Source organism: Dermochelys coriacea, chromosome 5, assembly GCF_009764565.3.
Source record: "Dermochelys coriacea isolate rDerCor1 chromosome 5, rDerCor1.pri.v4, whole genome shotgun sequence".
In the NCBI taxonomy this organism is placed as follows: Eukaryota; Metazoa; Chordata; order Testudines; family Dermochelyidae; genus Dermochelys; species Dermochelys coriacea.
The window spans coordinates 20,375,549-20,400,432 of NC_050072.1; the positions used below are offsets into that span (position 1 = coordinate 20,375,549).

The 24,884-nt window shown below is 38.2% G+C and overlaps 1 protein-coding gene across 1 annotated transcript; it reads right to left on the bottom strand.

The window, feature by feature from the left end:
• Positions 1-1,198: 1,198 nt before the first annotated feature.
• On the bottom strand, positions 1,199-24,722 carry TXNL1 (thioredoxin like 1). The gene is made up of 8 exons (XM_038402085.2): positions 24,418-24,722; positions 21,312-21,408; positions 20,279-20,452; positions 16,045-16,167; positions 14,388-14,457; positions 13,670-13,842; positions 8,677-8,781; positions 1,199-1,656 (listed from the first exon to the last, which is right to left on the bottom strand). The coding sequence occupies exons 1-8, from the start codon at positions 24,717-24,719 to the stop codon at positions 1,627-1,629; spliced, it is 1,074 nt and encodes a 357-aa protein (XP_038258013.1). The 5' UTR covers positions 24,720-24,722; the 3' UTR covers positions 1,199-1,626.
• Between the last annotated feature and the right edge of the window lie 162 nt (positions 24,723-24,884).

A 24,884-nucleotide genomic window follows, 5' to 3' on the forward strand; every position in this document is an offset into this window, starting at 1 on the left:
AATTTCAGCTTAGTATTTTTGATATGCATGATTTTAATAACTTTCCATCAATTGACCATGTTACAGTTACCTCTAAACATTTCAGATCTATTTACATTATATAATTATGGAAAGTATGCACCATGCAACCAATGAAGTCACAGAAGAGGCAAACAATACAAATCTGACCTTTTACAAAGATGAGAATCACTAGATCATCAAATTCTCTCAGGTATCAATAGTATGAGGTAAGTAATAGTTAAGATGAGGCACTTTAACAATAACCCAAAAGGTAGTTTAGTGTACAAAATTATAAACAGAAACAGTTATTCATATTGCCCCTGATTAGATTTAAAAGTGATTTAAATTCTATATACAGTGTCTCAGATGCCTCATATCCCATTTAAGCAAAACATTTAGGAATTACAAAAAATCAAGGCATTAATGCCATTAAATATGTGCAATACTGAGGGATAAGTAAAGAGGGGTATGTAGCAATACAGTTTTAAAGAACTGCCTCATAGAAAGCATATAGAAAGAATCCCTATTGTGTTAAAAAAAGAATGCCAATTAGGATAGGATTTAATTCTTGTTGGGATTTATTGTAATTAGAAATGCAACAAATTTAACTTTACAAAGGAACTAATTATGCCAATTAAAAACCACTTAGTAAAACTTTATGGGAATTTATTTATTAAAATTACTTAGGGCACTTTTTCAAGGAATTTTAGCAAAAAAGGTTAAGCAGTTGAGCGCAGACAGCCATCCTTTATGGAATTCAGATTTACGATCTAAGAAAGGTATCTGCAATGAGCATTTCTATATCAAGATTCAGAGAAAGAATATAATGTCCAATTAAATTCAGCAGTAACAGAGGGATCTTATAAACCTACAGGCATCAGTAGTGCCTGGCCATCTCCTGCACTGCATATCCTGGGAGTGTGCGTGTCTGGCTAACAAGTTCACAATTTTCCAACTGGAGATATTTTGAAAGACTAGCAAAAATTCTCATGCCTAATTTGTTGTGAACTGTCATATCCTACCATTTGTTTCAACTGATGTGCAACTTGTGACAAACAAGCAAGTTAAGTTGATGCAACCTTAACTTGAAATATGCTTCCTCACCCTATGTTTTTGGACGGGAAAAGGGAGACGAAGAAAAAATTCCCTTTAAGAAATATCCATATTGTGTCAACATTGCTCATAAATTAGTACAAGCTTATAACAAAGTACTCTGGATTTTATTTTTAAATGTACTTTCAGAAAACCAAAGATGATTTACTTAAATTTGACATTTTAAACTAAACAAAAAATGCAGGCTACATTAAGTCTTCTGTTTTTTAAAGATAAGCCAGTCCAGTTTTAAAATTTAAATGAAACTGTAAAAAAAAAAAAAGCTTTAGTTATTACAATGACAAAATTAAACTTCGCAAAAGTAATGAATTTTATTTACAAATATATGTACCAAAATTACAACAGAAATACTCTAGTGAAACTCCATCTCAACAAAAGCAATGATTTATTGGTAATGGCATTAAATGAAACAGACTGACAGTCTCTGGCTACAGTCAAGCAATTATCCAGGAGCTGTAGATAAAGTGAAGATCCCATATGATTGCAATAAGGCGATCCAGTGTTTCTTGCATCTTAGTGGCTCTCTCCTTTCTTGCCTACCACCTGATAAAAGAAGAATAGAAAATAATCACTAATGAAAGTTAAGTTGGAAAACAAACAGCTCCCCAACCAATTTTTTATAAGCTTTGAACTAAATAAAGTGTCTGTTTGCAGTTGTATTAATGGATTTTTCAGCATGCATTCTAGTGCTGTATACAGAGGGAGCTATAAATTCCTGCAGGAATTAAACAGGACCTGTGATATATGTGAGGAAATCCCCATCCTCAGATATTTTTAATCCAGATAGCAAAGATCTCGTTTGTTCGAGACAAGTTAGGAAAAAGGAACAGCCCACATTTTTTTTTTTTTTTTATTATTCACAAAATCAAGTTAGGTGTCAAGAATCAGACTTGAACACACAACAAAAATGTAGTGGTAAGACTACCCCAAACCCATTCTTCTGGGCCCAAATTTCAAGTAGTTGTTGTAGGAGATGAACTAGGTCTATATTAAAGACAGGTCAGAGAAATTTTCGCTTTATAATGTGATTCAACACTGAAAAGTAACTAAAAGTGGTATAGCAGCATTCCACATTTATTGTCAATGACTGATGTCAAGTGTCCTCAATGCTAGTGAAAAAAAATGTTTTAACTGCCAGCTCTGCAAACTCAGTCTGGAATCAGATTCAAGTTTAGTTCTTCCCTTTCTAGGTATCATCAGTAATAAACGTTTAGAGGGCAGATTTGCCTTCTAAAACCAGTGCAACCTCATTAGTTTTGACTGGAGCTTAAACAATTCTGTTGCTGCACAGAAAGGAAGAAAATCCAGCCCACTTGGCTAAGATAAGCACACACAAGATAGGCAGCAGATCTATGCGTAAAATGGTTTTTAGTCACTTTTCAGAACAGAACCACACTTTTGAGTTTTTGCCAACCCAGAAGAGTAACTGTTACAAACTAAAATTAAGTTGAAAAAAATCTGTGTTAACAATTTAATAATCATAGCACAGATCTGGAGGATAGAAACTGTACTAATTTTGATTCTGTCCCTGATTTACCATGTGGCCACGCGCAAGTCATCCTCATGTTCTTTGTTTACCCTTCTAAACTCGAGAGTAGTACTTACATACCTGCCTGGTGTTAACAGGATTATGCTTTGAAGCCTAAATTCTATTTAAATCCTATGCATGTAATATGACAAGTTTACAGCACTATGTTACTGGCAATGCTGAAATATTTGAAAAGTAAAAATCTCTGCATTTTAATAAATTGACTAGTGTGGCAAAATACGTTAATAGGATAGTATGTTACCTTTGCAGTACATGGCTTCCCAAGGACACAGCATGTTCTTACAAAAGTTCATACAGCTCTGTATTTTAGTATAGACTGAAAAGATGATGGTTGATGTACCTGGTTGGAACCGCGATTATGTTCTGCTGTGACACATAGGAGATCTGGGTTATTTGTCCCAGAATTTGCTCCCTTGAAAGGGCCACAACAGCTGAATGGAAATGCCTTTCACCACTCAGTTGCAATTGCTCTGACTTAAAAAAACAAAAACAAAGACAAAAAAACCCCAAAAAACAACCCATGCTGATTGAATTCCCTTGTAAAGAGCTTTGGGATCTATTAGTCATCTCCTCCTCCAAAGAGCTCGTGGCCAGGAGGATGCTCACTGAACTGCAGAGCCTAATGTGTAGGGCCAAGAGAATTCTAATTGCACGGCAATGTTGAGGTGCCCATTAAAAAAAAATCCATTCACTTGTGTTAAAAAATTTTTAACTTGATTAATCAAACAAGATTAAACCCAACAAATAAGTAAATGAAATATATATATTCTTTGATTGTGTATCTTTAATCCCAAGCACACCAGATTTGGATTAAACAGGAAAACATGAATATATTAAAGATTATTAAGATGTTAGCAGATGTGCAACATCAATCAAGAAATAAATCGATACCATTCAGAGGTGGGAATTGTCAACTTGCCCATGTGTATTATCTGCAAAAATTAAGCACCAGAATGGATATTTTGTCATCACAGGCCAAAAAGGCTCATTCCCCATCACTACCCCAAATGGAGGATGGTTTTAAGAACAGCAGTTTCTTACTTTTGACAAGAAATTCATCTCTCTCCCATCACTTACTGGACACTTTATATGGTAGTTGTTTGTAAGATACCATACCTTAACTATGAGTAGATACTGCAATTGTGACATAATACAAATCTTTAACATTAGACATTTTGTAAAAAATTAAGTGAATAATTTCTGGATCTGACTGGCCCAACAATGGCAGGGAAATGAAATTGGTGTGATTTGCTAAACATCTTTCTACTAAAAAATTAGCCAACTAAACTGAAAGTTTTGAAACAATAACTGGAGATGAAAAATCCTGAGATTGTCTTCATGATAGATTACACCTTAAAATCAAACTGTTCTACTGTTATTCCCCATACAATAAATTGTATAAAAGCCAAATTAAAATACTTGCCCAAGTCTCAAACTGCATCTCAAATTGCTTTACAGAATTAAATACAAGATGGACTATAAAAATCACAGAAAACAGGTCTAAAAGCGTTGTGTAACAAATCTACTATTTAGTTTTAATGTTAACAAGCATAAAAATTAAAAAGCAAAGCTGGAAAAAAAAGATTTTAAAATGGGATTAAAAAAGATGAGTTGATGAAGCAGAGGTGTACAGGAAAGCTGTTCCAGAGTACAGGAGCTGCAGAGGAGAAGGCTCTTGCACCAGTGCGAGATTGTGGAAAGTGAGAGAGACAGATGATAGATAAACGGAAGGAGCAGGGAGGGGTGTGGTGTGAGACAAGGTCACTCTTAATATTCATTTTAAAACATTTTCTTCTGCATTTTTAGTTCTTTGGGGTTGGGAAGTGAAGCTGAAAAACAAAAATAAAATGTTAGAAAAAAGGAAAAGCAGCCTGGAGTGCAGTTTTAAGAAGAAATGAAAAGCTGTGATCATCTGGGGCTTGGGAACCTACTTTTTACATGCACCTAAGCCCCCACTCTAAAAAGGGGTGGTAGTTTAAGGGTTCTACAATATATTTATTATTCATTAATATCTGCAAAGTGAAATTATGTTAAAAGCATACTGGGACATGAGTGAAAGATCCTCCTTCCTCTCCCCAAAAAATTAAGCCTGCAAGTTCACTACAACATTCAACAGAAAGACACCTAGAACTCTGATGCTAACAAATGGGAAATAAAATAAACCCACCTTTGACCCATCTCACTTGGTTGGTCTGGCTAGCAGGGTAACCTAGCCTAGCAAAGTCTCTGGAGGGAAACATCTTAAAAGTAATCTGCTACAATAATTCAATCTGCACTATAGATATGGTACCTTTAATGAATACATAGCTTGCACTGGCCTACAGGCAAAAACTAGATGTCAACACACCTATGGTGTATAGTTCTCACAACTATCACATTGTCCCATCTTACTACATTTACAAAGCTGGCCATAAACCAAGCATTTCAAGTAGAATTCTTATTGTGCATTGACTTTCCAGGAAAATATAAGTATTTTATTTACACTCTCCTGCTGCTCATGATGTCTGTTAAGCAGGGCAATAGAGGGTCTCTTTTCTCCCCTGCCCCCATGTACCTCAGTTTACCACAGTCCACTCAAGTTTTGTATTAAAAAAGTTTTAGAGCATTTAACAGTTCCCACTTATTAGCTAAAATCAAGTTCAGAGGAGAGGGAGGAGCTACATCCTATCAATCTAAGGATAAAAGCCACTTGTATTTTGCATCATTTTATTCACTGACCTAACATTAATAGCTGGATCCATGTATCACAGTTCACTGTCTCAGATAACAGGTTAAGTTATCATTGAAAGACCAACCAGCAACTGCTTGTTTTTACTAGTTTTCAGTACAAGATTAAACTAACCACAAACTCCACATTTGACATTCTAAGTACTGGATGTTGTGGCCCTTTTCTGTTTACCTTTTCCGCCTTGAGCAGCTGCTCAGTTTAAGCTTGGTTACCTATATAGGGCTTCTGATGTTCATAGTACTTTAAACACAAACAAGATAGACAAGAGTTCATCAGGGAGGGACTAAATCAGACAAGTTTCAGAGTAGCAGCCGTGTTAGTCTGTATTTGCAAAAAGAAATGGAGTACTTGTGGAACCTTAGAGACTAACAAATTTATTAGAGCATGTAGCTCACGAAAGCTTATGCTCTAATAAATTTGTTAGTCTCTAAGGTGCCACAAGTACTCCATTTCTTTTTGTAAATCAGACAAGTTATACAAAAAGTGTTAAGACAGCCGAAGACTGGGAAAAAGGAAAGCATCTACTGGGAGCACTGATTATAAGGAATTGTTGCAGTTCTATCTTTATTTGTATTATAATTAGAAGACCACAATGGAGCACAGTTTGAGCCAAAGTTGAGATTAGTGAGCAAAGTTAAAATAGTGAGTTCTCAGGAGTTATACATAGTTATCTGTAGATGAATAAAAAGTTAACTGGAAAACTCTTCAAAACTCATTTTCTCCAATACCCTTTTTATACACTTGAATATAGTGTCCAACGCTGCGTTACCAGAACATTAAGGTTGTACAGCTAAATTGGAAAAAATCTGGACATGCAAAAGTTAAAGTTCCTATGGGAACCATAACTACACATGCCACATGTTATAGTAAACTATGTAACAGTAATATTAAATTACATATTCTGGAATTAAAATAGGAAATATTACAGATGTGCATACGTATTTAATTTGGTGGCTAAATTTTGTCCTAGGAGTCTTGGGCCAAATTCATATCTGGTTAACCAGTCCTGAATTTATCCCCTTAAAATCAGTCAGGAAATGCAGAAGTTAATTGTACAACTTTAATGTTAAATTAATATTTTATTTAGTTTTCATGTTTTTTTAAAATGGAGGCTAAAGATGAACAAGTACATTCCTTGCTATTTAGAAGCGCGTGTTCCTTTGACTGCAGCATGTATGTGGAGCAGAGATCATGCACTCAGATCCACTGGTGTGATTTACCAGAACTATACAGATGTTTCCAAGAAGTCCACCAAGGAGCAGCTTTACGACCTGCTATCCACAGAGGCAAGGACTGACATCTGGGTTCACTCACCCAAACCAGAAAAAAGAAAGCCAAAGATATGCCTGGAGAACTACACCAGTTCTAGGTGCTTGCACAGCTTTATGAAGACACAATAAGTCTGAATTGAATGCAAGAGCCAATGAGTGCATTAAAAAAACATTAATGGGAAGATGACAGATAGTCAGAGGAAAGTCCAGACAGAGGCAGCAGTTTGGGACAGCTGTGTGCTGTATCATGAACTATGCAGCTTAAAAATTAGTCAGGTTTTCCACTGTCTGGGCTCGGTGCTATATTCAAGTGTTATAAAATGTTTCCTAAACATAGCAAGCATGCACCTCATTGAACACTACTTGTATAACAAGCCTGAAATCCAGTTCATTAGTGAATAAAATAGTATTCCAGCATTTTTAAAACAGAGGAAGTCTTTCACTTTCAACTATAATTTTCCTGAGAGACAGTTAAAAAAAGATCTTCCTGGAATGGAGACCAAGATGTCAATGTGAAAAATGAATTTTTCAGATTATGAAGCAGTGAAGATTATGAAAAACTATTTCACAGACTTAATAGCAATGATTACTCTAGAATGCTGTAAAACTAATACAAAACAAAATAGTAACAAGTCCTTTTTAAAAAAGGAGAGCATAACAGATGTCTTTTGGCTACTCATTGTAATTGGGTGGTAAGAGACTTATCTACACATTTCTTCTGGTTTTGAGCCAACTGAAAATTCTATTCAACAATTCTATATCAGTAAACCAAATCACTTTTCAGCACATTTAACACAGCCTTTCCAGTCATTGTCTTTTCAAGTTTGAGTGCATTGAACCAAGTGTTAAAACTGTACCGTTTTGCAGGATCACATTTAATCTAATGGATATAAATGCATCTGTAAATCCATACAACACTAAAGGTTATCAAGGCTTCTAGATAATTGATTTTTTGGCAAATACTACTGGCATAAAGAATCAAGTTTTGTTTACCACTGCGGTGAAGTTATCTACTTAAAAAGAGTGTGGTAGTACTAGTTATCTGCACCAGTATGGGACTAGTTACATACTGAATTGATTGGCTCGAACACATTTTAATTGGCCAGTTTTAGATGGAGTTAGATTTGGAATAGTAAAACCAGCCCCCTCCCCCCCATGGCAGAAGCTATGTCGGTGACAAAAGCTCTCCTGCCAACATAGCACTGTCCACACCATCACTTATGTCAGTATAACTCATGTTGCTCAGAGGGGTGTGGGGTGGTGGTGGTTTATTCACACTCCTGAGCAACATAAATTCTGCTGACATAAGCTGTAGTGCAGACATAGCCTGAGAGTTGGCTACCCATTAAGTACTCCATTTCCTTTAAACCCTTAAAGCACCCACTTTCAGTCCCATCCAGGGTGGTCCAAAAGCAGCTCCAAAGGAATATCCAGACAAATCTTTTAGGAATAAAGAGTCCTTAAATGATATTGGAACAAATTAAAGTTAGATTAGAGTTATGTTATGAAATCGTATAAAGAATCAGCCTCCTAACCAAGCATTTCCAAACCTCTCTAGTCTCTTTAAAATTGCCTCCTGAACAAAATCTTCAGGCATAAATTTATTTTGGTTTACTTATGCTTTCTAGTTTCCAGTCTGTGCAATGGCTTTTCTACAAACTGCTCACCTGCAGGGCAAAGAAATATTCAGAGATACCATGAACATTGCAACTATTACATATAATCTTTAAGGGATCATTGTTTATCAACTTTGAACCCAGAGCTGTTATTTTACATTTTAAAAATGCCTTTCACCTTGAAAGATTCTGTTACACATCAAAGTTGCATGGAAGCCAAAATTTCAAAAGTTTCAAAGGCACATGTGTTGCACCGAGAGGAATAAGATATCTTAAAGCAAAATGAAGAATTATAGAAAGAATCCACTTAGTTGAGAATGACACTACCAATCAACTAACATACACTTGTTTTAAAAATGTAATTAAATATTCATGTGCGTGTTCTGGAATCCAACTTACTCGCTTGAAGTCATTCATATTTGTAGCTTGGACTGGAGTTCCAATAAATGTAAAATATGTAATTCTTGTTGTCTCTTCATCGCCATGATTGGACTGGACAAATAACTAAAAAAGTAAGATAGTTCATATGTATTAATTCTAACTGTTTAATATACATGGTGTAGTTACAGCAGTTTGGCTAACACTACAATCCTTCCCTTAAATATGAGGTATTACACTTGTTTCTCAAAATTTTAGAAAAAGTAGGGCAGACAATCCAATAGCTTCAGAAGTACAGTATACCGCAAAAATATTACTTTGTGGGAAGTATAAATAACTACAGAGTTCTTTAAATAGAGGCCACTCTCCTCATTAAACCTCTCTGCTCACCTCTGTAAAAACGACTACTAATCAAGTACGCAGCAAGGCAGAATCTAGGTTTCCCAACTTTCAGGTCTGTGGTTGAATCATAAGACCACACTCACAAAGCAAGAAACTTCTAAATCTGAGGTATCAAAGTAACTGCAGGTGAACAGTTAATTTACCTACTTTCAGATTATATCAAATGTCAGTTTAACCATTTTCTATATTTATTGAAATCAGCATTACCTCTTCATAACTAATTGTGTAATTATGTTCTTTCAGTATGAAGATTTGCTAGAATTCAACAGGAGCTCAGTAGGGATAACTTACATGGCTCTGTAAATGCTGTCCTATATGGATTTCATATTCTCTATCACTTTCTCTCCTTAAAAAAAAGTATGAATTGGTAATAAGAAATCTATAAAACCAAAATGTGTTCTAATTTGGTTTAATCTGGCTTTATATCACAAAAGCCAAGACATACTATAAAATGGACTAACGAAAAACAAAAATCAATCATCTAAGGAAAGGGAAATGCATAGGAACTGGGACCAGCAGACAGTGGGGGAGTGCAAGAAAGAGATCCTGTGGGTCTCCTGCACTCTTATCTACAATTGTTCATTTTGCTTTAAGATATCTCTTATCTTACAGCAAAGTAGGAACAAGATCCCTCTCCCTCCCAAGGAGGGAGAGCAGCAAAAATTAGGGGGCTACTATAGGCCCATTGCCTCATGCCACAGGGATCAGCGTTAGTTGCCCTTTAAAAAAAAAATTCTTCCAATGACCGTGAGTTGAAATGTTTTCCTATAAGGGCTGGATAGCGTGAAGAGAGGGAATTTGCGGTGAATAAGAGCTGTGAAGGAATGTGCCTGGCAGAGGCACAGGAGGGGATTGTTTTCCCAGGGGAAGTGGGAAGAAGTTATACTGTAACTTTTGACAAATTGCTTGTCTGTCTTTTTTGCAAGCATCTTGGAGCACACAGACTCTCTGCTAGTACAGTGCCTAGTACGATGGGGTCCCAATCCTGGCTGGGGCCTTTAAGTCCTTCCACAATAAAATACTATTACACTGGGGGGAGGGGAAAGAGGGAATCTACTTATGGAAAAGGAGTAGCAGCCGTGTTAGTCTGTATTCGCAAAAAGAAAAGGAGTACTGGTGGCACCTTAGAGACTAACAAATTTATTAATAAATTTGTTAGTCTCTAAAGGTGCCACCAGTACTCCTTTTCTTTTTACTTATGGAAAAGACGTTCACTGTGGCAATGACATTGTAATATCTTAGCACGCAATCCTTGAAACTCTCGGGCACATGCTTCCCATTATGAAAGTGAGTAGTTCTATAGAAGTCAATCGAACTGTTTGCATACTTAAAGTCTTTGCAGGACTGGGGACTATATTTGCATCCATTATTTCCTGATGATGCATCCGCTACCTGAATCAAATTTTGGTCAATTTTTCTCTGATGTACAAGTCTTCACATAACAGTTGAAACCAGCACTTCAGAGAGCAACACTGATTCAGGGAACTTTTTTGGTGCCAAGACCTCTTTTCCTGTGTCTCTAGGAGCTACTTATCTGCATCATACCCCCATTATGAAACCCATAGGAAGTTTTTTTAAATTAAATTAGTTATATTATATTGTTCAGTTAACAATTAAATGTAGATTTCACAGTTAACAGGTTGTTGTTCATATACTGTTTAATAAGATAAATTTACAAATGCATACAAGATTCTCACACTTTAGAACCCATGAGCCTACAGGAGGCTATTGGGAATTAACAAGCAGCAGATACAGGAAAAATCTTGGAACTGACCACAGTGCAGACAAAGAACCACCATTACTATATGGATATCAGTCTGTACTAAACGCTAAGTTGGGTACATCATGCAGATTTCATTTTAAGACTGTCCATATAACCTGTCCATGCAAATGCTATGATCTTGTCAAGTGGGTTCAATCCCAGAGGAGTGATTCACCTGTTCTACTGGGAGAGTCTGTGACTACTTGATACAATTCAGTCTGGCTATTGTGGCTTTGGTGTGAAGCATTACATTCCAACTAGCATGTCCGTGACCAACCTCTGTTGAAAAAAAGGCTGTGGCTTGCAATTCATTTTAATAAGTGGTGGTCTGGAGAGCAGACAATTCCACAGTCACAAGGATAACTTTGGCTAAAAACCCAACCTTATTCAATGGCTAAGTGAAGGAAGCAATTTGGAAAAAAAAGCAATGCATAATAAATGGAAAAGAGGGGAAATAGACAATGTAAATTAATAAATGAGGTGCAGAAAATTGATAAGGGAAGGCAAAAAGCCATAAGAAAAAAAAATCCATGCCTGGCAAAGGTAAGGACAATAAAGAATCTCCCCCAACCTCTGGCTGAGGTGGATCTCAGCTCCGCTGATGTTAATTTAATAAATTTTGGAATACCAGGAAAAATCCAGAAGACTGAAAAATTGCTAATGTTGTGCCAATATTCAAAAAAAAAAAGCAAGCAGGACGACGTGGAAAACTATAGGCAGTTAGTTGGACATCATTCCCATGCAAAACAAAGGAATCATTGCTATAGGATTCAATTAATACAGAATACCAACATAACTAATGCCAATCAACAGGGTTTTATGAAAAATAGGTAATTTCAAACAAACCTGATTTGGATTTTTTTTACAAGAGAAATTTGGTTGAAAGACAGATGCATAGATGTAATACACTTAGACTTTTGTAAAGCATTTGACTTAATAGCACACAACATTCTAATTAAAAAAAATCAGCACTATACAGTATCAAACTACAGGTTATATAGATTAGGAACTGGCAAATGATATCTCAAGAAGTAGCTGTCAATGGGGGTGTTTCTATTGGTGTTCTACAATGATCTGTATTAGGCACAATGCTATTCAACATTTTTATCAATGATCTAGAAGTAAGTATGGAGCATCTGCTAATAAAGCTTGGGGATGACACAGATTAGTGGAGTGTTAAATAATGAGGACAGGATCATACAGAACAATCTGGATTTGGTAAACCAGGCCCATTCAAACAGTGAGTTTTAACAGACAGACAGTTTTAACAGACAAGGTTACACATGTAGGAACAAGGAATTCAGGCTGTAGCTACAAAATGAGGGACTGTACCCTTGAAAACAGTGACTGAAAAGGATTTAGGAGTCACAGTGGACAAGTAACTCAACATAAGCTCCCAGTGTGATGTGGCAAAAAGGGTTAATGCGATCCTTTGATGTATAAACAGGGGAGTAGTGATTAGGAAGGTGATTTTACCTCTGCATACAACATTGATACTGGAATACTGAATCTAGTTTGATGTCCACATTTTGAAGAGGATGTGGGGAGTACAGAGAAGAGCCACAAAAGTTATTTGAGGGCTAGAGAAAAATGCACTAAAGTGAAAGAAAGATCTCAGGCTGTTCAGTTTATCAAATAGATTCGGAGATTAACTGATTAAAATATATAAATCTTCTCATGAACCAAATGCTGAGTACTAGAGGGCTGTTTAATTTAGCAGCCAACAGCAAAACAAGAAATGATGGCTTGAAGTTGAAGCTAGACAAATTCACATTTTTAAAAAAGGAGGCTTTATTTCTAAACAGGGAGTGAATAACTAAACTACTACAGGAAGTGCCCAGATACCCTTCTGGAAGTTACGCTTTATTCAAACCAGTTATTGAGTTCAATACGGGGGTAACCCAGGGAAATGTAATGCCCTGTGACATACACAAAGATTTAGTGGACCACAAACTGAATGAGTCAACAACGTGATGCAGCTGAAAAAAGGTGAATATTAACAGCAGTGTTGTATGTAAGACAAGGGACATAACTGTCCCACTCTACACAGCTCTGGTGAGGCCTGCATTATAATACTGTGTTCAATTCTGGATGCCACACTTTAGTACATGTGTACTAATTGGAAAGAGTCCAGAGGAGAGCAACTAAAATAAAAGGTTTTGAAAACATGACCTATAAGGAAACGTTAAAAAACTGAGCATGTTTAGTCTTAATCTGCAAGATGGGAGAGTTAGAAAGTTTTTCCTAATATCCAACTTAACTATAAGCACTAGAATGGGCTTCCAAAGGAGGTTGTGGAATCCCCATCAGAGGTTTTTAAGAACAGGCTGGACAAACACCTGTCAGAGACAGTCTAGGTTTACTTGGTCCGACTTCAGCACAGGGGATTGGACTTGATGGGGAGGGGAGGGATAGCTCAGTGGTTTGAGCATTGGCCTGCTAAACCCAAGGTTGTGAGTTCAATCCTTGAAGGTGCCATTTAGGGATCTGGGGCAAAAATTGGGGATTGGTCCTGCTTTGAGCAGGGGGTTGGACTAGATGACCTCCTGAGGTTTCTTCCAACCCTGATATTTTATGATTCTAAGGTCTCATCCAGCCCTAGATTTCTATAATTCTGAAAGTCTGACTGGATGTCTAATAGTCCCTTTCTGGCCTTAAATTCTATGAACCTATGTTTGACATAAAAAAGTGTGTAGTCACTCTGAAATGAGATTGTTATAAGAAAACCTGGCTAAGCTTTGGAACCTTTGTCACCTCAACAATTATTTTGTCCCAGAGTATTTTAAAGTAGACTTCCAAACTTCATATAGCTACATTTGCATGAAGCTTGGAAGAGAAAGATTTACTTACAGTTACGCTGTTAACATTCTGAAATTTTACATAGCGAAGCTGGACAATACCATCTTCTTTTATATCATCTGGCATTAGTTCCAAAGCTTGGGTTGGTTCACTTCTTTCTGCCTCTTCAAAGTCCATAGATCGGGGAAGGTTGATGAAGATTTTTATATACTTGGGACCTTGACCTGTGTTAAAACAGATCAGCAATTTTAAGTAACAACCACGTTTTAAAGTGTAAAATTCCAAAAACATCTTTAGGACAGTGTTATATAAACAGATACAAATTTTATTTTTGCTACATAAAAATGTGGTTTCTGTACTTTTATCTTGCACAGATTCATAAATTTGTACTTCTTACTCTAGTGTATTGTCAATATAAACATCTGTGCCATATCAAAAATAAAGCAGAGAGAGCATGACATTACATTAAATTTGTTCTAAAGAACGAACAAGTCTATTGTACTGATTTTCCCCCCCTCACCCCCCCCCCATTTCAACGAAGCTGCTACAGGACTTCCAGAGATCAATAGGATCCACACTGTCCTCTACCATGAATACATGGGACTTGGTAATAGTTATGACGCTGCTCAGAAAACAGGAACTGCCGCTATTAGATTCCGGATACTGAAATAAGAGTCTAGTTAAACCTGGGAAAACATGCCTTTAAAAATGGTGTAAGCAGAACTTATTATGAACACTTTGAGTGAAGAAACAGATGCATTTTACTCACCATTATCTGGCCCTTGAAGTTTCATGGAATAAAGCTTGACAGGTTGATTAAAAGCTACAGTAATAAGAAGCTGTAGAGAAAAAGTTTATCATAAAGTATTTTTGAACGCAGAAAAAATATTTAAACTAGAAAAATAAGCTAAAATTCTATTTAGTTCAGGAAAAGTAGCTGTGATTGCCAGGATGTGATTAATAGTCTCAGTCTTTATATGTAAGTATTATTAGAAAATAGGGACTATCCTCTTACACTGTTTCTAAGAAGGGCCATTTTAATGAAAACCATTCTACTAGAATCCTGAACCAAGTATCTCAGAGAGTTCGGCCAAAACTTTTGAAAACGGGTACCTAAAGTTAAGAGTCCTAACCCAAACATCTCGGGCAAGATTTTCAAAGGAGACTAGTAATTTTGGGTGCCTCAATTTTTGGATGCTTCATCTGAGATGCCTTAATAAGGCCCAATTTTCAAGATTGGAGTATGACAGTTTCCAAACATCTGAATACGAGTTTAAGAGCCTAACTTTAGATACGCATTTTCAAAAAGTCTTGGCCTTCATCTGTATTATTTACAGGGCAGCCCCCATCTCACCCAAGTCCCTGAAAGCCTCCACAAATTTAAAATTCTGTTTAATATCAAACATTTTACGAAGCATCAAGAGCTATGCTTTATCTAAAGGAAAAACATTTAAAAGCTATGTGAGATTATGGTTTTCACCGATGTTAAAGTTTTCTTCCCCAATTCAATTCTCCACTGTTTAAAATAAACTCTTGAGCTTGCAATTAATATCTATTAACAGGTTTACTGCATTCATCAAGTGCAAGGGTGGGCAAACTACGGCCCATGTCCAGCTGCTCAGAATTTGTAATCCTGCCCCCAAGCTCCTGCCAGAGAGTGGGGCACAGCGTAGGGACAGCCAGGGGGCTCTGAATGCCATCCCCGCAACTCCCATTGGCCGGGAACTGTGGTCAATGGGAGCTGCAGGGGCAGTGTCTGCGGATAGGGCAGTGCGCAGAGTTGCCTGGCTGCGCCTCTGTGTAGGAGCCGTAGGGGGAAAACATGCCACTGCTTCCTGGAACTGCCTGAGGTAAGTGCCACCCAGAGCCTGCAACCCTGACCCCATATCCCAACCCCAAGCCCGCACCCTAATCCCCTTTGTCCCAGCCCAGAGCACCGTCCTATACCACAAACCCCTCATCACCACCGTAGAGCCTGCATCCCCAGCCAGAGCCCTCAACCCTCATGTCCCAGCCCCCTATCCCAGCCCTAATCCCCCTCCTGAACCCCAAACCCCTCATTCCCAGCCCCACCCCAGCCCACTCCCTCAACGGGAGCCCTCAACCCCCAATTTTGTGAGCATTCATGGCCCACCATACATTTTCTATACCCAGATGCGGTCTTCAGGTCAAAAAGTTTGCCGACCCCTGGTCAAGCATATAGTTTATTATTGTAGACTTGCTGCTGGTAAGTCCTGTGTTTGGTTAGCCAGAAATAGAAAGATAGGAAGAGCTATTAGTCTCCATACAAAAAGTTATTTCTCCTGCTTTTTAATCCCAAGACTACTGTAAACATATGAGAATTAGATAACTGTATTAGACCAATACAATGAAAAAAACTGCCCTTTAAAATTATATTGAACCTCTAAAACAAACTGAAATTATACCTGCTCATCACAGTCAGATTCCAGGTAGGTAGAGTCTTTACGTAAACAATTATCGAATCCATGCTCATCACTTTCATTAAGACATTCACAGCCAGCTTTATTAATAAATGGCATTAAATCCATCTGAAAAAGAGCCAACAGTGTTGCTTGTTGAGTGCTTGAAAATCTGCCATTTACTAATTGAAAAGGATTAGTAAATATGTGGATGAGTGAAACTCATTGGATATAGGAGGAGATAAAATAATAAAACTGGTCAGACAACTTAATTATGAACAGAACACATTCAAGCATTCATCTTACATTTTAGTTAAACTCCCCCCATACCTCCTCCTTTCCAAATTTTATAATCACATATTCCCTGGAATGCAAATGCACAGAGGTCCACAGCAAGAGACGTATAATAAAGTGAATTATCTGAGGCTGTATTTTGGTTTAAGCACGAAAACTATATCCTAAAAAATAATAATGCATTTGCAAAACAGGCACAAAGACTGAAGTTTTAACAAAGTCCTAAAGTAAGCCTACTCAAAGATTAATTGTTGACAGTTAATGGAATAGCTTAGAATGCTATCACTGTAAATGTTACTAGACTCCACCTGCAGAGCTAATCTTGTTACCTCTCACATGTAGCACTGAAAAAGAAGCTGTTAGTTTTATAAAAGGCTTTGATGACTAGATTGCACTCATTTCTAACAGATTTTAGTATTTAATTAATATTGTTTCATCGGACATTAAGAATTCCCCAGCCCTTTTCCTTGTGCCTACTAGAGCTTTCAGAACAGAAAATAGCGGCAATTGCTTGATTCACTGAAGATTGAACTTGAACATTCTTCATGATTGAACTTTTTCTTAAGTATCATCCAACTAAGGGTATTCACATCTTGAAAGAAAAACATGAAAATACCACCAACTATATACCAATAGGGTACAAAATCTAGATCAAGATACACTCAGGATATCTGTTCGGAGGAAAAAAGTGTTTGTTTTGTTTTCTCTTCTTTTTCAAGATTATAGAAGTCTATTGTGCCTTCAAGAAGGCTTAAGTCCTACCCCAAGGATAATATCTGATGTTATGGACCACTAAAAAGCTATGACATCACTGTGTAATGAAGTACACAGCTAATAGCTCAATAGAATTCTTTACGAGGCTTGCATCCTCTCGAATTTTCAAACTTCTTTAAAACATTCAACCCCACGAAGAGGCAAAAAAATACATTACCAAGGACAATGTATATGCTCAATTTATACCTTTAATATTCAGTTGTTTAACTTATGAAAAATGAGGTGGCCAAAACTCCATCCCTCACAGTGGATTTCATGTTTTCCTTACTCAAAAAGCTCAAGAGATTTTGTTTAAAAAGCTTTCCAGATAATTATAACCTTTAGGTAGAGGCTGAACTAAAAAAAAAAAAAAAAAAGTAACTCCAAATGTCAGTGTTCTAGAAGTTTATTAGCAGGTCAACAGATTAAATTGCAGTCTTACTTATAAGGGTGTGAATTTGTCTGTTACAGAATTGAGTATTAGAAAAAAAAAATCTGTTTATGAAGTTACCCAAGTTTCAAAAACAAAAAACAAAAAACCCCAGATGTATACCTACTTTCTGCTCATGTTACTTAAATTACTTCTAATGTGTTTTGGGCTGTGAAGCTAAAAAAACCAGCGCTTTGCCTCTTTGTATCACGCCGCTGCCATGCTGGATGTTACACTAATAGTTAATGCAAGTATTTACATTCACAACTAGATGCAACACTAATGCTGATACCATAGTGTGCAATTCAACTGTTGCAAATTCAAGTGGCCTGTATTCCTACTGTTTATGTACATAAGAACGATTCAACAGGAAGAGTATGTTATTTGTATTTGTATGGAAGATGTCTCTATTTAGCTATGAATTTAAAGTACTTCACATCCAAAGAGATGCGTTTTTACATTTAACATAGTTGTGAAACCTAAAATTATTTACAGCTAAGTTTAATGTATTAGATTTCCTAATACTAAATACAAACCTACTGTAGCGAAGCTATCATGTTATTGAACCTATTAGTGGTTTTCGTGTTTCTGAAATATAATACCAGGTATTCAATCAAAAGTGCTTTTATATTGCTGCCAGAACAATAAACCATCCCTTTTTAAGTAGAAACATCATACCAAATTTTGGTCAGAGAACACCACCTCACATGACAGCTCTATCAGAGTGTTTTGTCACATTAAGTTTCTCATTTACATGCGTTTGTTGGTACAGCTGTCAGACATGCTTAAGATCTGCAGTGCACAGTTGCCTTAGGGCAACATGAAAACAAGCAGAACAGTGCTTTCAGGAAATGTTTTCTTCCTTAAGTAATTCAAACCATATTACTTCTTTAGCATCATAGTTTGGCACCAGTGGTTAAAAACTCCAAGTATCCTGTTAAAAGGTTTGATTTGTCTGAAAATTAATGGAATTACCATAAAAAAAATATTTAGAAAACAGTGTTTCCCAATGTTTGGACAAAAATTGATTTTATTGTCAAAAAAGGACACCAGTCAGGTTATTTAGGCCCAACACAGATATTATGACACTACAGCTTTATAAAAAAAAAAAAAGCAGCAATGTTTCCACAAACTTCCAAATTCCAGTTCAGTTTCTGTTGAATTAGACATTCCCGGGCAGCTTTTGCAATTCAAGCATTTCAGCGAAGTGCTAACAATGGAACCAGACAACTTCTGGTTTTCACCGATGAAGCAGAAACAGAAGAAATCAGCGTAAACTAATGTTTTTAAACTTTACCAGTTTTTTTTTTTTAATTCTGTGCATTAACATGCAAGAAAGGGTAAAATAATGTCTTTCATATGACCTTGATTTTAAATTATGGACTTCCCTCCAAATCTTCATACATGAAGTTAAAATGCTGTCTACTCCAGACCTCTCATTAATTGATTTGTGAGGAAGTGTTGGAAAACCACCATTAGGAATAAAGGAACTTTGAGGTATTTTAATTGAGCACACTTACTAATGGAGAAATAAGTGAGGAGAAATACAAAAAACATTCAGGCAGAACAATTTCTAAATCAAGCTTCACCACATTTCCTGTAAGCCATCAGAAGTTCTAAGAAACCAAGGAAAAATGTTTGCTCTTTATCATACTTACCCTTTCCATTTTCAGTTGCTATGTTTTCTGTATGAATGCAGTTTAAATAATTTAATTTTCAAGATGTCTATATTAAATATTTCTCTAAACATTTTCCCTCCCCCAGGAATGAATTTATCTTAATTTCAGTGAACATTTATGCCTCAAGCAAAAAGTTTTATGTATCCTGTGACTATGCTATGCCACAATATTCTGCAACAGACTAAAAACTATTGTTTAGTTTTAAAGATATAATTTGTAGCTTTTAGAAAATGCATGAAAGATTATACACTAATCACTCCATAGCAACAGATGAGAGAGAAGTGAAACAAGTTCAGGTTAATAGAATTGTACTTGCCTAGTTTTTACTATTCCTATTCTGCTGTGATACTGTGACCCGCAGAGAACCCCTTTTTATACCTTTTTTGTACAACCCCAAAACAAGAGCTACTTTATATCTGTTTTGTGGTGAGGGAGGAATTAGGTAAACAGAGTTTGGCAGTATTGTACAGTTTTCCAAATCTTCTTAGAAGTTAATGACCAAACTATGATAAGCCACCACACCACTCCTTCCAATAAGCAGTTTCCAACAAGCTTCTGATGTAGCTGCAACATTACAGCATGAGAAGATTAAGATACTGAAAAGGTAGCAAAGAGGATTCACTAAGGAACAGTCCACAAAACCTTTAAGGCTTTAACCGTTATAGAAACAAGTGTCACTTTCCAGGAGAGAGATCTCCACTTTCTAAAAACGTACAGGGAAACAGACTGAGAAGTCTGGTAGAAGCAAACATAGTAAATATCTACAGCAAAATTTTCAACATGAAAACATGAAATCCAATGTTCCAGACGTAGAGGAATATTTTGGAGGAAGAAATTTTTAGTTACACCATTTTCAGACATTACTGTAATATATTACTATGCACAAGTCAATCTTTAAAAGTTTGCTAGGAAAAGTGAAAAGGCAGGTGATATTTCAAAAAAAAAAAAAATCTTAAGACACTTAAGTCTCTGCCTAAACGTATCCACTTTAGTTAGATCCGAGTATGTTCAGAAAACAGGACAACATTGACATAACTTGCAATAATTTACTTTAAAAAAAATCTTTAAAGTAAGGGATGCATACATATCCTTTTGGAATATCTGTGTCCTCATTACTTCCAGGATCATTCTCTAGATGCTGTTTAATTTTTTCTTCTAATCCTACAGCATCAGCTCCTTGATACTGGTCGATTCGCACTTTGTTTCGGAAAAACAAAAATGTTGGTGTTGCTGATATATTATTGGTTGCAGCTGTTCCCTAGAATTCACAAATTGATCATCAGTGTTGTATAATAAAATGTTAGATACAAACATTTCTAAATTGGAAAAAAGTAGCTTTATTAATATTGAGGAGTATTAGCAATTATGATCATTTGCATCTTGGCACATCTAGAAAAGCATCTTAGATTGTAATTAACTGTTGCTCTGGAATAGCCCTAGAACTAAAGACCATTCACTCTGGGATAAAATAAGCTGGTAGCTCTTTAAGCTCTTCACTCTCCCCGGCCGACACATATCAAGGTTAAAGCCATGATTGCAGACCAATAGACACGGTTGCTAATAAAATGAAGAACAATGTATAGCAATCAGAGTAGCAGCTGTGTTGGTCTGTATTCGCAAAAAGAAAAGGAGTACTGTGGCACCTTAGAGACTAACACATTTATTTGAGCATAAGCTTTCGTGAGCTACAGCCTGGAATACCTGGAAGCAGTGGCATGTCCGTTCTCGGCTCCTATGTGGAGGCACGGCCAGGTGGCTCTGCAAACTGCCCCATTCACAGGCACCACCTCTGCAGTTCCCATTGGCTGCCATTCCTAGCCAATTGGAGCTGCAAGGGTGGCGCTTGCGGCACTGGCAGAGTGGCACACCCTGGCTGCCCCTACACATAGGAGCCAGAGGGGGCCATGCCGCTGCTTCTGGGAGCAGTGTGGAGTGGCCCATGATCCTGCTCCTCAGCTGGAGCAGAGCAGGCCCCAGATCCCGCTCCACAGCAGGAACTCAAGGACTGGATTAAAACGGCCGGTGGGTCGGATCCGGCCAGCGGGCCGTAGTTTGCCCACCCTTGTTATAAGGTCTTACTTCCCAATGGTCAAAATGTATTTTTGTATACTACTCACCTGGCACTGATGTACATCCACTTCCAAAAAAGTTGCCTGGGGATATTTATTACTCAAAGCATTGAAAGCTGGGGCTATCCTCACACAAGGACCACATCTATTAATGAAAAAAATGGATGTAAGCTTGTCCAACTTTTGCAATTGGGGCTGTATTTTGCCCCTAGATACAATATCCAGTCTCTGTTGAAGTCAATGGGAGTTGTGTATGCATTTGGTCCTTACAGATACAAAAGTTTCAAAACACCTTTCATAGTTGCTTGGCAAACCTGGTTAGATATTTGTAAATGACAGACAAAATAATATGAGAAATATAAGTAATGTGTCCTGCTTCCTGCTTAGACAGTTCCGATTTTACAGTGATAAGCTTCATCTGTTAGCTCTAAACTTTAGGTTTAGTCTGGTTAGTGTTACCACATATCACTATCAAGGGAGATCATACCAGGTAAAAAAGAGGCTGTCCACTTTGGGGCAGATTTCTTTGCTGCTCCGAAAGAGAACTGAACTACACTCACAGTGGAAACACAGAAATCAATAGCTCAGACTAACCCTACTTAGTATTTTAATAAATATACTGAATTTTCACTTTATTAACTGTAGTTATACAATTAATTTCCTTTTCCATAGTAGTTGGTGCTCTATGTTTTCTACTAAAGGTTTACCATAAGTGACATTAGATTCTACTACAGTATTCACTCAGCTATGAATGCTATGTAGTTAGTCTTCTCTTTTCTCCTGCATTCGGCATGAGAAGTCTCTAATCTCCAGCAGCAGTGTCTGCAGGAAAGCACATCTTTAGAAATTTCATGAGGTCACTCAGGGTCAGATTTTACATTGAGTTCAGTAGAATTTAGGAACCGAAATACTTTGAAGTTGGGAGCCTAAATACATTTCAGAATGCGGGCCTAAGCCACTGCTCTCCTAACTAGAGCTCGTTAACTCAGCTCTTTTTGATTGTAACCTCTTAATAGTTGCTACCCCAAAAATGTTATTTATTATAGTGAGGAAGCAGTACAACTGTAGTTAAAAATGAGACTAACTTACTTAAAATCCCAATCACTACAATACCTAGGAAGTATCAAAGTACAAAGAGACTGAGGCAGTTTCCTCTACTCCCCTCAATTTTTACTAAAGTAATTTTTCTGGCAGACAACTTAGGCCTTGTTGTCTCCTCTTGTAGGGCCTTTCATCTATCCTCACCAACCACTTGCCTTACAATTTCTTTTCAGCTGCTCCACAATGTGCTTTAATAGTGGAGTTATTTTTTTATGGTTGCCTCTAACTGGCTCTAGATCCATGCTTTACTATAGCAGAAGCACTTTGAAGTTAATGAGAGTCTACAATGCTTCTGTTGTTCTTGCAAATTGTAAGACATTCAGCTACAAACTGTAGTAGATCAAAATATTAAACATGCCTATTTTAAGACAAGGGGGGTATAAGAATTTCCTTAAAACTGGGTCATGTCAATCAAGTTGAACAGATTTCTTCTATACAGGTAAGACAATGCATTATTTGCTATAAGAGTGCTAACAGTTATAGTATTTTATTTGCTCATAAGAACCATTTACTTGCCCTGAGCAAGTGGAAGAGTAGGACTCTGCAAGGCGACAATACAACACAGCCAAATTTCTATAAAGCATTAGAGATTAGAATGTTATAATAAAAACTGAGGAAGATTTAAATTCTGCTTAGATGTTCATCTCTTTAAGACAGGGACCATTTTTGTTCTGTGTTTGTACAGTGCCTAGCACAATGGCGTCCAGGTCCATGACTGAGGCTCCTAGGATCTACAATGTTAATAATTAAGATTACATGACTTCAGTACCAAAACCGGAGTACCCACACTTATGTAGATCCAAACTGCAAAATGGGCTCGAGGAATTACAGCAGCAGACTGATTACAATGAGATTGGATTCAATACAACAAAGCAGAAACATAGCCCCCACCCACCTCCAAGGCCATATATAATTAATGTTAAACCTACTATTACGTAAAACACTACATGCAAGATGGGCTTGCTTTCTGGTTCAAATGCTAAATATATTCTTTGATTTAGAAGACTGCAGTTTCATCAATTAAGCACGCTGTTTAAAACTCAAAAACTTTAATGAATTTTGTATTGACACTTTGCAATCAGAACTGCAGGTATTAAAAAAAACAAAGATTAATAACTGGTTCCCTAATCCTTTCTACAGCAGTAGAGTATTTTTGTCAAGAGCCAAGATGATGCAGCATTCTGACAACTAATTACAAAATTATTTAAGTTAGACAATGCCTGATATTTTTAATGTTAATTCCTGTAAGAATTTTCACACTTAAAATTCAAAAGGTAGGGTAAGCATTTGCTAAACCTAAAATTATCACTAAAATTAGACGTACGTGCCTGATCCACCTATCAGTCTACCGAAGTTAAATTAGCAAAAAGCAGAGGGATACTCTTGCATGGAAACGGTGACTATCTTCTACACATTCGGGGTTTTAAACAAGCACAGGGGAGTCACATGGACCCATCTGCCACTGGGACAGTCTGTGTGATGGACATTATTAGCAAACGATCAGCGCGGGTCCCACTAAACTCACACAGCAAAACGTTTCCTTCACCATCAGGAGGGACCATAAACTCTGCCCTTAAACCTCTCCCCAGTAAGGGAATCGCGCTCCTCGTAAGGAAATCTGCCACCCGCACAGGGGACTCACAGTTTGGTGCAGGAGGACTTGGGATTCAGACCAGAGTCTCCCCAAGGCCACACGCTCTCCTAGGCCGTAGAGCGACGAGTGACAGGTAGGGGGGAGAAGCCCCTTACACAACCCCGAGCGAGAGACCCAGCCAGACCCATCGCTCCTAGGAGACCGAAGGGGAAGCGACGTTAGCACCCCGCCGCCCACACGCCAGGATCAGGGCGGAGGTGCAGCAGGGCGGCGGCGAGGCAGAGCAGGGCGTACGAGACGGGGAGCCCGGGGCCTTGCGCGAGGGGTGCCTGAAGCAGGGAGAGACCCGGGCCCGGCGCGGGAGTAGCAAGTCTCTCTCCCCAGGGTGCCGATGCGAGGGGCGGCCAGGGCTCGGGGACCTCCGGGGGGGGGGGGGGGCTCGGGTCTCCTCTCACTCACCCCCGCATGGTGAACTTGACCACGGCGAGCCGGGAGCCGGCGGCGCTGAGCTCCGGCTGGAACTCGGTGTCGTTGGCGATTACCTTCACCCCGACCATCCTGGCCGGGGGGGGGGGGGGGGGATCCCTGCCACCGGCGGAAGCAGCGAGCCGCAGACGCCTTCGCTTATCTGCAAAGTCACCCCGGGAAAGGTGCGCCCAGCATGCACCGCAACCGCGCAGCCAGGCCCCTCTCACGCGGCTTGCTTCCGGGGGGGGGCGGGGCCGAGCCAGCGTGACGCCGCGCGCTCCCCCGGCAGCCATCTTGCTGTAGGGCGGATCAGGCCGCGGGTGAAATGGGGCAGCCATTTTGAATGAGGGGCGGGGGCAGCCCCCTCGTGGCGTCCTACCACCCGCCGCCATCTTGGTTTGGGGCGGGGAGCGGCCCCCTGGGAGTGTTGACTCCCAGCGTGTCTGAAGCCAGGCGCG

Excerpts from the sequence above, each read along its gene's own strand:
- TXNL1 (XM_038402085.2), bottom strand. The coding sequence starts at position 24,719 with ATGGCTGCCGGGGGAGCGCGCGGCGTCACGCTGGCTCGGCCCCGCCCC. Across the intron at positions 21,409-24,417 it reads GTCAAGTTCACCATGCGGGG|ATGTGGTCCTTGTGTGAGGA; the intron begins GTGAGTGAGAGG and ends TTTCATTAATAG. Across the intron at positions 8,782-13,669 it reads AGAATGTTAACAGCGTAACT|TTATTTGTCCAGTCCAATCA; the intron begins GTAAGTAAATCT and ends TTACTTTTTTAG.